This window comes from Coffea arabica, chromosome 10c (genome assembly GCF_036785885.1).
Source record: "Coffea arabica cultivar ET-39 chromosome 10c, Coffea Arabica ET-39 HiFi, whole genome shotgun sequence".
NCBI classification, from domain to species: domain Eukaryota; kingdom Viridiplantae; phylum Streptophyta; class Magnoliopsida; order Gentianales; family Rubiaceae; genus Coffea; species Coffea arabica.
This window is the reverse complement of record NC_092329.1, coordinates 29,205,213-29,218,104: the sequence shown is the minus strand read 5'-3', so window position 1 is coordinate 29,218,104 and position 12,892 is coordinate 29,205,213. Positions and strand designations below refer to the sequence as shown.

At 52.7% G+C, this 12,892-nt stretch overlaps 1 protein-coding gene across 1 annotated transcript; it reads left to right on the top strand.

Moving 5' to 3' along the window:
- Positions 1-6,325: 6,325 nt before the first annotated feature.
- On the top strand, positions 6,326-6,844 carry LOC140015885 (uncharacterized). The gene has a single exon (XM_072068713.1). It carries the CDS (start codon positions 6,326-6,328, stop codon positions 6,842-6,844), a length of 519 nt encoding a protein of 172 aa, XP_071924814.1.
- The last annotated feature ends 6,048 nt before the right edge of the window (positions 6,845-12,892 follow it).

The following is a 12,892-nucleotide window of genomic DNA, read 5'->3' as shown; positions in this document are numbered from 1 at the left end:
TCAGAACATTCAATTTTTCTAAGTTTCAATTGGAAGTTAACCCTTGTTTGTGGCAGTCTCGAGAAGTTAAACCTTGTACAAAAGGTTTAAGATCCAGTAATCCTGTGTACTTGAAGATCTTTATGGTTTATAACATATCAGATTTTTCAAGAACCACATCACCATTAGAAAACATATGCTAGGAAAGTCAATCATGTCAGAGGTAAGCTCAAATCAGCATTGTTGATGGGAGTTCTGCTCATAATTGTTGAAGTATGTTATTTTCTTTTCAAAACTGTTATGCTTGCTTACTAAATAACACAATTATGAGCACTTGCTGTTTATGATTAAAAGGCATTTTGATGTATTGCACGAAAAAAGTGATGTATTGCACGGAAATGATATCAAGATGCAGAGAAAAACTTAAAATGAAGTAAATTCCTTGATCAAATTCTGATACTTCCATATTTTCCATCATTTTACTCACTTCAGATATTGTTAGCATCCAAGTGCTCTTGGGTTTGTAAAACAGAAATTTCAATTCAAACTGAAGCTTTTGATAGTGATATCAGAGCCCTTTTGTCATGCAACATCAGCAGAATGTGCGCAATCAAATTTATCCTCAGCCTCTTTACACATTCAAAAGGGGATGCCCCAATTGTATCCAAAAGCCATCTTCTATCGTTAGACATGAAATTCTATGACATTTATCGACATTCCACTCAGAACCAAGTTTCACTTTATTAAAGCTGTTAACAATCCCTCTCCAAGTGTCCTAAAATCAGAATTATTTACCCAAAAAAATAAAGGCAGAGAGAGAGTCACCCTTGTCTATATCCCCTTTTAGGTTCAAGTATTTATTTACTTCCCCATTTAAAGTGCTGCTAATAAAGTGGATGTGATACATTTCATAACAACATCAACAAAAGGTAGAAGGAAAACCAAAGTGGATCAAACGAACGGTGCTTAAGCCAAAACCAATTGAAGTTAAACTTATCATAAGCCTTTTGTAAATTAATCTTCATATGTTCATTTTCTAATACTCCTATGCAAAAGTTCCTGAGTAACGCAATGCTATCGTTGGTTTCTCTTTTAGGAAGAAAGCTACTTTGGACAGGTCCAATAGTGGAAGAGAGCAGAGGCTTAATCCTATTAATAATAACTGCAGAGGCCCCGTCCCAGGCCTAGACACGTGGCAGCCCAGATATGGCCGAGCAGGGCCTCGACCTCAGGCCCCTAGCAACTGTCCTGGGCCGTATCGTCACTAGGGCTCCAGAAGGGCCAGGGGACCATCCCACAGAGGTCGGAGGAGATCCCCCTCGGCGCGGGATAAGGGCTATCCCGGGCAAGTCCCGAAACGTACGGAGGTCGGACTCCCGAACAAGTATAAATGGTAATGGCCATCACCTACACAAGGTACGCATACTATTGGCACATTACTCTCGGCTGCTTAATTCCCGAAAACCTCATCCACCGGAGAACTAACTTGACCGTCGGAGTGCCCTCGGGGACAACCTCGGGGCCCCCTGTTAGATCACCCTATTGTCTGTCTTGCAGGCTTGGGATTACCTCTACCCATCAGCACACTGAGCTCATCAGTTCAGCTCGATCCGGGGAAGCTCAGCGCTTCTTCAGTTGGCGCCGTCTGTGGGAACTCTAAGGTAATCAAGACTGTGTTGATGGCGAGAACGCGATCCAGGCGAACGATAGAGAACACCGACCCTGGAGCCGGCGAAGGATCCCAGCGAATGGAGGCCGAGGCGGCAAGGGGAGCCGGGGGCTCAGCCCTCTCAGGGGAGCGGAGGCAGCAGATTTTCCAGTTCGTGACGGAGAACCTCCCCATGCTAGAAGACATTATCCGGCAGGCGAAGGAGGGAGAGGGGGCTGGAGGCGCGCAGACCTCCAAGGCGAAGGCGAAGAAGAAGGAATCACCTCCCGACCCCTCGGAGGATGAGTCGCGGGACTAGCCCCCTAGAAGGAAGCGGCCGCGGACTCCCCCTCGTCCACGGGCCTCGGTGGTCGGAAACAGTGAGAGTATAGTTGTCAAAATCGCGATCCGGATCGTAGGATCGTACGATCCTACGATCCGGATAACCAAAATCGATCCGGATCGTATGCAGAGTCGCAAATCATATTAATTTTTGCAGGATCGCATAGAATCGTAGCAGGATCGTGTAGGATCGTGTAGGATCGTAGGATCGGTAGGATCGTACGATCCTACAATTTTTTTTGTAAATTTGTGAAATACGAAGCTCCATTTTGCAAATAAATGAAAATATTTGTGGTATATTTGTAATTTATCAAAGAATTGCAACCTTTAATTGCAATTAAGAGCTTTTGGTAGGATCTTACGATTCTACGATCCGATCCTATGATCCGATCCTGTGAAACTAAAATCGATCCTACGTAGGATCCCGATTTTACAAACCTTGAGTGAGAGATACTCCCGTGACCGGTCCGCGGGGAGTCGTCCAAGAGACCCCTCCCCCCGAAAACCCACGCGGAACGGGCATGAGCGTTCTCCTGCTCGGTCTGTTAAGAGCCGACCTCGCGACCCTCCTCAGTGGAAACCTGCCCGGAACGAACTCGAACAGATCCTGCGGCCACAATTGTACGAGGACAACTACACGACATCGCCCTTCCCCCGGGAGATAGAGGATTACCCCCTACCCCGGAGGTTCAAGATCCCGAGCATTGAGATGTATGACGCTTCAACCGACCCGGAAGACCACCTCTCGATCTTCCTGACGCACATGCGTCTGCAAACAGCCGCGGATGAGATCCGCTGCAAAACCTTCCCCATGTTCTTAAAGGGGAAGGCCCGGCTCTGGTTCCAAGGTCTGGCACCAGGGTCTATCCGGAATTTCCATGAACTGGCCAGACAATTCGTAGCCCAGTTCGTTTCCTTGAAAACTTACTCAAAGAATGCGACTCACCTAATGGCTATCAGGCAGAGGCCCGACGAGTCCCTGAGGAATTTCATGACCCGTTTCAACGCGGAGAGTTTACAAGTCAGGGACAAAGACGAAAAGGTGGTCATGGCCGCCTTCATGAATGGGCTCAGGGTAGAGGAGCTCTTCTACAAGCTGGCCGAGAAGTCTCCTGGAAATCTGGAGGAGCTCCTGACCAGGGCGCACGGGGTCGCTAATGCGGAGGAGGCAGGCCGCCTGAAAAAAGAGTCAGATCGGGAGTTCGGAAATCGGAGAGGGCGGGGAAACCCCCCCGAGAACAAGAATGGTCCGGCCAAGAAAAACGTCTTTGACCGGCTCTCGAGGGAGAAAGCCCCTGTTCCGCCGCCACTCCCGGAGAAAAAGATACACCCCCTTGACTCGGTCTAGGGCCCAGATCTTGGATGTTATGGAAGCGGAATGCCTGGGAGGTCGTCCGCCCAAGATGGGAACACCCCGGAACAAAAGGAACCAGGACCGGTACTGCGCTTTTCATCGCGACGTTGGGCACGACACGGAGGGGTGCTGGGCCCTGCAGAAGGAGATCGAAGATCTGATCCAGCGAGGCTTCTTGGGGTGATTCGTGCGGCAAGGTCGCCCCGGCCAGGAGTCCGGGCACGCCTACTATGGTGATCGGGGACGGGGGCCAGCGGCGCGACCGCCCTGAGCGACGTGACGCCCTCCGGGGCCACTCCCCCGACTAGGACACACAGAACCTGACTGGAGTGATAAACACCATCGCCGGGGGCCCCACAGGGGGAGACAGTCACACAGCTCGGAAGAACAGGCGACCTCCCCCTGAGGGGGATGACTCTCTGAAACGGCTGCGCATGGATGAGAAGATCACTTTTGGACCAAGGGATGCAGTCCCCCTAGCATCTGGGAACCACGAAGCCATCGTGATAGACATTGTTACCAACAACTACCGGGTGAAAAAGGTATATGTCGACCAGGAAAGTGCGGTCGACATCATGTTCTATCGGGTGTTCAAGGAGTTCGGCTTGGAGGACAGACAGCTGACCCCTGTTCGGACACCTCTGGTGGGTTTCACCGGATCCCTTATCAACCCGGAGGGAATGATCACCCTGATGATCACGGTAGAACAGACTCCCAAATGCCGGACCGTCCTTGTCAACTTCGTGGTAGTCAAGCAACAATCCCTGTACAACGTGTTCCGGGGTCGGCCTGCCTTGAACGCTCTCCGAGCTATCCCCTCAACGCTCCACCTCAGCGTCAAGCTCCCCACTCCGGGAGGGATAGCCGAGGTACGCGGTGATCCAGAGGTGGTCAGAGCTTGCTACTTGGCCATGCTTCAAGGACGGGAGAAGGTGGTCGCCCAGACGACCTGCCTGGAGCCCTACATTCCAGGGGGGAAGCCCGACAGCTGGACACCCAGGACGAGATCGAGGAGTTCCCCTTGAGGGAGGACCGACCCGACCAGGTGGTCCGCATCGGCTCGCTGCTACCCCTTGAGGAAAAGGAGGGTTTAAAGGCCCTGTTAAGGGAATACTCCCAGATCTTCGCATGGACGGTTGAGGACATGCCTGGGATTTCGACCAACCTGGCCGTCCACCACCTCAACGTGGATCCTCGCTTCAAACCGGTGAAGCAAAAGAAGAGGAGTTTCGCCTCAGAAAGGAATGAGGTGATCAAGAAAGAGGTCGGAAAACTGCTGGAGTCTAAGATCATCCTGGAGGTCTACTACCCGACCTGATTGGCCAAGTCGGTATTGGTTAAGAAGGAGGACCAGACCTGGAGGATGTGCGTGGATTTCACGGATCTCAACAAAGCTTGCCCAAAGGACTGCTTTCCTCTGCCGAGAATCGACCGGTTAGTAGATTCTACTGTGGGTTTTGATGTCTTGTGTTTTCTGGATGCCTTCAAGGGGTACCACCAGATAGAGATGGCTGAGGAGAACCGGGAAAAGACCTCCTTCATCACCGAGGAAGGAACCTACTGCTACCGAACTATGCCGTTTGGCCTGAAGAACGCGGGAGCCACCTACCAGCGTCTGGTCAACAAACTATTCCAGAATCAGATCGACAGGAGCATGGAAGTCTACGTAGATGACATGATCGTCAAGAGCTGAACTGATCAGCAGCTCATCCCCGACTTGAGGGAGATCCTGGGCATCCTGCGGAAGAGCCGGATGCGACTGAACCCGAAGAAGTGTACCTTTGGGGTTAAGTCGGGGAGGTTCTTGGGATTCTTGGTGTCTCGAGAAGGGATCCGGGCCAACCCGGATAAGCTCCAGGCTATCATAGACATGGCCCCCCCGAGGAGCGTAAAAGAGGTCCAACGGCTCACAGGAAGGATGGCCGCCCTGAACAGATTCCTCTCGCGTTCCACGGTCCGGGGGCTGCCCTTCTTCCGAATCTTGAAAGCTCCCAAGGACTTTCAATGGACTGCAGAGTGCCAGAAAACCTTCGCCAACTTGAAGGCCTACCTGGCTGAGTTGCCCACTCTGACCGCCCCGGAGTAGGGGGAGACCTTGTTCCTATACCTGTCCGGTTGCAACGAGGCCGTCAGCGTAGTTTTGGTGCGGGAGGACGGGGAGACTCAGAGCCGGTATACTACGTCAGCCGTACTTTGCAAGGGCCGGAAACACGGTACACGCCGGCAGAGAAACTGGTCCTCGCCTTGGTGCATGTGGCCCGTAAGCTCCGACCTTACTTCCAGGCCCACAGCATCATCATCATGATGGATCAGCCCCTACGGCAGATACTTACCAAGCCCGAGGTCTCGGGCAGAATGACCAAGTGGGCCGTTGAATTGGCCGATCACGACATCGGCTATCAGCCTCGCACTGCTATCAAGGCTCAGGTCTTGGCGGACTTCCTTGCTGAGGGGGCTAGCCTGGCCATCACCGGGCAGAGCTCTCCGCCCAGTGGGGCGCGGTCGGGAGAGCCTTGGATCCTGTTCGTGGATGGGGTCTCGAGTAAGGAAGGAAGCGGAGCTGGCCTGCTGCTCATCTCGCCTACCAGGGAGGAGCTGACCTACGCCCTCCGATTTGACTTCCCCGCATCCAACAATGAATCCGAGTACGAGGCCCTGCTTATAGGATTGTGAATAGGCCATCATATGGGTATAACCGCGATCAAAGTTCGGAGCGACTCCCAACTCGCCGTCCTCCAAGTTCGCGGGGAATACGAAACCAAGGAGGGTGTCATGAAGAAATACCTGGCCAAGGTACGGGAGGCAGTAGCCATGTTCGATACTTTTGAAATCGAGCGGGTGTCGAAATCCCAGAACAAGTGCGCGGACGCCCTGTCAAAGTTGGCGTCCTCCTCATTTGCCCATCTGAGCAAGAAAGTCTTGGTAGAGGTGGTCAAGCAAAAGAGCATTGATCAGATCCAGGTCTTGGCCATAGACAGCTCGCCCACCTGGATGACCCCCTGATGAACTTCCTCAGCTCGGGTGTCCTGCCCGAAGACAAAACGGAAGCTCGCCGACTCCAGCTCAAGGCTGCTAAGTACGCCTACGCTGGGGGGACCCTCTACCGGAGGTCGTATCTGTCCCCCTGGCTAAAGTGCGTGACTCCAGAGGAGGGCAATTACGTCCTTCGTGAAGTTTACGAGGGCTTATGTGCGGCCCATGTGGGGTCCCGAGTATTGGCCAAAAAGTGCCTTCTCCTGGGCTACTATTGGCCCTCGGTGTTCCAGGATGCCGCGGCCCTAGTTCAGAAGTGCCGAGCTTGCCAGGTGCACGCCCCACTGCACCATCAGCCAGCCCGAGAAATGGTCCCCATCCATAGCCTCTGGCCCTTCGCCCAGTGGTGGATAGATCTCGTGGGTCCTTTCCCTCGAGCCCCGGGGAGATATGAGCACCTCGTAGTGGCCGTCGACTATTTCACGAAGTGGATGGAAGCGGAGCCTCTGGCCACTATCTCTGGGAGGGCAATTCAAAAGTTCTTCTGAAAAAACATAGTCTGCCGCTTCGGGATTCCGCATGTCTTGATATCCGACAACGTGCGCCAGTTCGCCGAAAACCTTCAAGAGTTGGTGCGCCGAGCTCGGGATCAACTAGCACTTCACATCGGTCGGCCACCCCCAAGCCAACGGCCAGGTGGAAAATGCTAACCGAACCATTTTGCAGAGACAAAATCAGGTTGGAACTAGCCCAGTCTAACTGGCTCGAGGAAATTCCTAGTGTCCTCTGGGCTTACCGCACTACGCCTATGACGGCCACCCATGAGACCCCATTCTCCTTGACTTATGGGGTAGAGGCGGTGGTGCCTGCAGAGGTTGTACTCCCCTCGCCTCGAACATAGAATTTCGTCGCGTCGGCCAATGAAGAGGAGCTACGGTGCAGCTTAGACATGTTGGAGGTTAAGCGTGAGGAGGCGGCGATACGAATGGCTAAGTACAAAAGCCAGCTCGCTCGCTATTACAACGCAAAAGTAAGGAACATGCAGTATCGGCCGGGAGATCTTGTCTTGAGAAAGAACTCGGTCAGCAGGGCTCATGGCTCCAACAAACTCGACCAAAATTGGGAAGGACCATACAAGGTCCTAGAAACGAGCCGAGCTGGTTACTGCAAGCTCGCGAAAATGGATGGGTCCGAGGTACCCCGTACTTGGCTCTTCTCGAATCTGCGACTGTTCGTGGGGTAGGTTAGGTCGGGGTGTTTGGCTGTTTGTTCTTTGGAATCCGAATTTCAATTTTATCATTCAATAAATGTTCGACTCTCAAGTTTCAAATTCATTGTGATTGTTTGCTTTTTAAGTTCGAATCCTACACTAGCACACTCAGCGCTCCCACACTAAATGTCCTAGTGGGGGGCTGGGGGCATGAATGGGTAATGGATTGAACGCCTTAAATAGTTTTTGAGTGCTCGGCCCCTAGAGGTCGGCACGGGTGAATGCCTTCAAAAGTGTGAGAGTGCTCGACCCCAAGAGGTCGGCGCGACTGAGAACTTTGAAATTTGAAAGTTCAGCGCTCGACCCAAGAGGTCGGCGTGAATGCCTTTGAAGTATGGTGCTCGGCCCCAAGAGGTCGGCACGACTTTGAGACCTTAGAACAGGAAAGTCCGATGATGCTTGCCCCCAAGAGGTCGGCGCGACTGAGAACTTTGAAATTTGAAAGTTCAGTGCTCGGCCCAAGAGGTCGGCGTGAATGCCTTTGAAGTATGGTGCTCGGCCCCAAGAGGTCGGCACGACTTTGAGACCTTAGAACAGGAAAGTCCGATGATTCTCGCCCCCAAGAGGTCGGTACGACTTGAGGCTTTAAAACCTGCAAGCCCGACGCTCGGCCCCAAGAGGTCGGCGCGGGGCGAACTACTTTGGGTTTGTTAGAATTCGGGGGTTCGACGCTCGACAAAGGAGGTCGGCATGAACGCCTTTAAGCTCGGACGTTGGACCCGAGAGGTCGGCAGGAATATCCTTAAAGTTTGGTGCTCAGTCCCAGGAGGCTGGCACGTCACCTGGATGGGCCTATTCGGTGCGCGACCCGGGAGGTCGGCACATAATTCCGGTAGCCTGATTGCCTTTGACGATTTGGCTGTTAGATTAAAAAGGGGATATATTTGGTGCTCGACTCGGGAGGTCGGCACATGGCTTTGGTTGTTAAAGTTATGCGCGGGCAAGAATTGCAAGGTAGTTCCCTTCGAGTTTTACATATGCATTCAAAACCTATCTATTACAAAGTTTCCAAATCAGTAGTTTCCTTCGAGTTTTATACATGCATTCAAAGTCTATCTATTACAAAGTTTCTAAATCGGTAGTTTCCTGCGAGTTTTACATATGTATCCGAAACCTATCTATTACAAGGCCTACCGAGCTATAAAAGAAGGACAGCTCGGCCCCCTATTCTTCTTGCTGGGGACCTGCTTGGGGCGGGGGTTGAAGGTACACCTTAAACATGTTGAGAGGCGTATGGCGAGGGCTATTCCAGGTAGCCGCCCTGGGGCAGGGGACCTATCCATCTCGGATGGACTTCCAATAGCATTTTCAACTGGAGTATGGTCACATCCTTATAAGAAAATGGAAAAGGTTTCTGGAGTGGTCGCCACCCAAGGCTACCGGCTCCTTCCCGGGAGCTATGCCGGAAGCTTCATCCTCCTCCAGGGGAACCTCCGCCAGGTCGGCTCCCACATCACTCCTGCTCGTTAGCTCCTTCAGGGCATGCCCCTTGCAATACCCGTCAAAGAGCCAGTCTACCTTCTCCTCGACTTTAGGGTTGTACTCCTTGAAAGCGGCCAAGTCGAAGCCAGGCAGGCCGAACTCTTTGACCTTATCCAGGGCTCGCGTGAAGCCGATCTGGAGGATGGGCTCGTTGAGGAGGGCGACGTCCTCGGTAAACTGTTCGGAGGAGATGAACTCCCGAACAGCCTTCTTCCGCTCCCGGCTGACGGTGCCGGAGAGCTCGATGGCATGGTCTTCCTTCAGCTTGGCCACGCCGGCCTTCTCTTGGTCGAGCTCCGACCTAGCGGAGGCGAGTTGGACCTGGGCCGTTTCCAGCCCTTTCTCGGCCTTGCCCAACTTGGCCTTAAGGGAGTCCACCTCCTTAAGGGCCTGGGTAAGCCTCTGCTCTGTCTCCCGATTCTTCTTTTGTAATTTCTCCAAATCGGGAGACAGCTCGGAGAGGCGGGTCGCCAGGGCAACACCGGCGGCGTTGGCCTGAGAAGGAAAGAAAGCAGGTCAGCGCGTCACGCTATCCAGCCAAAACGCAGAGGCACAACTGGCCCAAGGGCTAGAAAACTTACTTGACCTTGGCGATGTAATACGCGTCCTGGAGCTCGGAGGGGATTGCAAGCTCCATCCACCTCCTGTCGCGTGGGAGGACAGAGCCAGCAAGCAGCTCGCGGGCCACCTCGGGAAACTGGATCCGGTCGTTGATAGAGAGCTCCCAGGACGGGCAGAAGTGGCGAGGGTCGTGCATAATGGGGGCCTGACCCGGTTTCAAGGGGGCTATGTGGCGGAAGTGCCACAAGCTCGGGGGAGGCGACTCCCGAGCTTGCTCCTCAGCGGAGCCAACGCCCAGGTGGACTGGACCCCCTGATGTCAGTGCGGGGAGGGGCTGTGCTGGAACCAGCGCGAGCTTCTTTCCGAGCTGGGAGAGCTCGTCCCCTCGTCTACCCAGCCGCTTTCTTCTTGTTATTGGCGGCCTTCTTGGAGGGGGAGGAGGTGTTCTGCGCTTCCTTCTGTGGGACTTGGCCGCCTCCCGGGGTCGGATCCGCCCCAGGGGCCTCCTTGGCCGCTTCTGGCTGAGGAGTGGAGGTAGCTTCCTCTGTGGATGCGCCCAGCAGCTTGGAAAGCCTTCTCACTGGGAAGAACATCGCCAGGTCAGCCAAAACAGGTCAGTAGGAAAAAACATATTACATATATGCAAATGCAACGAGCTACAGGGACAGAGTCAGCGTTACAGGCGTCGAGGTCAATAGGGGAGGCCACCATCTCGCCTTGGGACCCGGACAACGTCCCCATCAGCTCGGCTGCAGAGATCTGCTTGGTGGAGAACTTGGTGGCATGGAGTTTCACCTTAGAGCTCACCAGCTGGATGAGGGTCTCTGAGTCCAGGTCCTCCGGGTAGGGATCGGTTTTGACCTCCCCGACCTTCCACACAGTGGCGTCAAAGCCGATGGATTTAACAAAGAAGAAATCCCCTTTCCAACTCTTGATGGAAGAGGGGAACGCGTAGAACAGGTCTTGGGTGCCCTTATCTCCCCGACCTTGGTTTCCGGTCCGACGGGAGAAGTAGTACCACCCAACAAGGGAGGTCTTGAGAATGTAGGTAGCTCGGAAACGGGAGAGAGAGTAAGGGATGGAGCAGATCTGACAGTAGATCAGCAATCCTATGATGATCCTGATCGAGTTAGGGTGAACCTGGGTGATCCTGAACCCCCAATAACTCAAGATCTCAGCCAGGGCTGAAGGGATGGGTAGTCGGAGACCCCCGATCAGCTGCTCCTTGTAGATGGCTACAAAGCCAGAGGGAGGCCGGCTGGCACTGTCGTTGGGCCCGGCAGCCCTTGGCTCGAAGGCTGGAGGGATGGAGAAAGACCTGACCAGTTCGGCCACCGCCTCGGGCGAGATGGTGACCTCTTTGTGGTCGGGGTGACCGAAGTTGAGCTCGGCATTATCCTCCTGCTCGGGGGCAGGAGTCCCCTCGGAAGAGTCCCTATCCTCCCCAGCTCCCCCCTGGGCTCCATCGGGGGAATCGTGCGGGGACTTGGGGGAGGGAACGGACGTGGCCTGTTGCTCGATGAAGGCGTCAAGCTCGACCGCCTCCTCCAGGGCTCGAGCAGAAGGGGAGTGAGTGGAAGGAGAGCTCATGATGGCTATGGGCTCGAGGAGGTCGGGATTGGAAGTGGAAGAAGAAGAAAGAGGAGGACGTGAAGATGAAGATGAGGATGCAGATGGGGAGGCGGACGAAAAAATGACAATCTGGGAGGTTCTACGCCGGAAAGGGATCTGAGATGCGGTGGAAGTGACGCCGGAATGATCCGACATAAAAAGCAGAGAGGGCCTAAGGAAGAGGAAAAGTGAAGGAGGAAAGGGAAAGACTTACTGATGACCGAAGTAGGAAGGATGAAGGAGTCGCCGAAATCTGGGCGTAAGAGAGCCGGAAGTCTTGTTGCTGGAAACTAAAAATACGCGAAGACAGGAGAAAATGGCAAATAGAGTCGGGTGAAGTCTGCTGACTCCCATTTATAGAGGGTGAAATTAGGGGAAAACGGTTGCTTGAATTTGAACCGTCCCATGTGAACGCATTTAATGATGGAACGGAGACCGAAAGGACGCGACAACTGAAAGGACGTGGGCGCGGCTTTTCTATGGCAGCACTGTACTGGAGGTGATCTTGGCAGAGTAGTGTGCGGCGCTGGCCTCCCACATGGCAGGGGTAGATTAGGTCTGCCTGACAGCCCTATCTAAACTAGGGGGCTAGTGTAGAGGCCCCGTCCCGAGCCTAGACACGTGGCAGCCCAGGTATGGCCGAGCAGGGCCTCGACCTCAGGCCCCTGGCAACTGTCCTGGGCCGTATCGTCACTAGGGCTCCAGAAGGGCTAGGGGACCATCCCGCAGAGGTCGGAAGAGATCCCCCTCGGCGCGGGATAAGGGCTATCCCGGGCAAGTCCCGAAACGTACGGAGGTCGGACTCCCGAACAAGTATAAATGGTAATGGCCATCACCTACACAAGGTACGCATACTATTGGCACATTACTCTCGGCTGCTTAATTCCCGAAAACCTCATCCACCGGAGAACTAACTTGACCGTCGGAGTGCCCTCGGGGACAACCTCGGGGCCCCCTGTTAGATCACCCTATTGTCTGTCTTGCAGGCTTGGGATCAACTCTACCCATCAGCATACCGAGCTCATCAGTTCAGCTCGGTCCGGGGAAACTCAGCGCTTCTTCAATAACTTTAATGGTTAGTCTATAAAGCACGTTACATCAGGCATTGGTCTACATTGGGTGACATTTTCAGAGGACTTCAACTTCAGGAACTAAGAGAAGCAAAGTTAATTCAAAAGGCTCATGCATGGTTCTCCTTCAGATTTAACCTCATTAACAAGCGCATAATTGAAGCTAATTATTTTTCTTATGAACAAGGATGAATTCAAACAAAAAGCTCAAAAAGAGACGTACAGTTACAAAATGGAAAAAAAAATGCTGAATAATAAAAAAAATGATAAACACCAATTGTATTTATGATAAAAAAAATGATAAACTCCAATTGTATTTATGATAAACTCCAATTGTATAAAAAAAATGATAACCTCATTAGTATTTATGAAATTGTATTTTACATTTGTAGAAAAATAATATGCATTTTATATCTACTAACGGATAAATTACCGATGTTTTGAACAAATCAAACCTAAACTCATGGTGTGATATGTATATAGTTATTTATACTTATGCCATCATCCTTTCTTCCCATTTGCTTTTTAATAGTGCAAATTTCTTTTGATTATATTTATGAGTGGCAATTTCCGACACCACTTAAAAACATGACATGAATGTA

What these genes read in the sequence shown, in the direction of transcription:
- LOC140015885 (XM_072068713.1), top strand. Translation starts at nt 6,326, where the DNA reads ATGAACTTCCTCAGCTCGGGTGTCCTGCCCGAAGACAAAACGGAAGCT.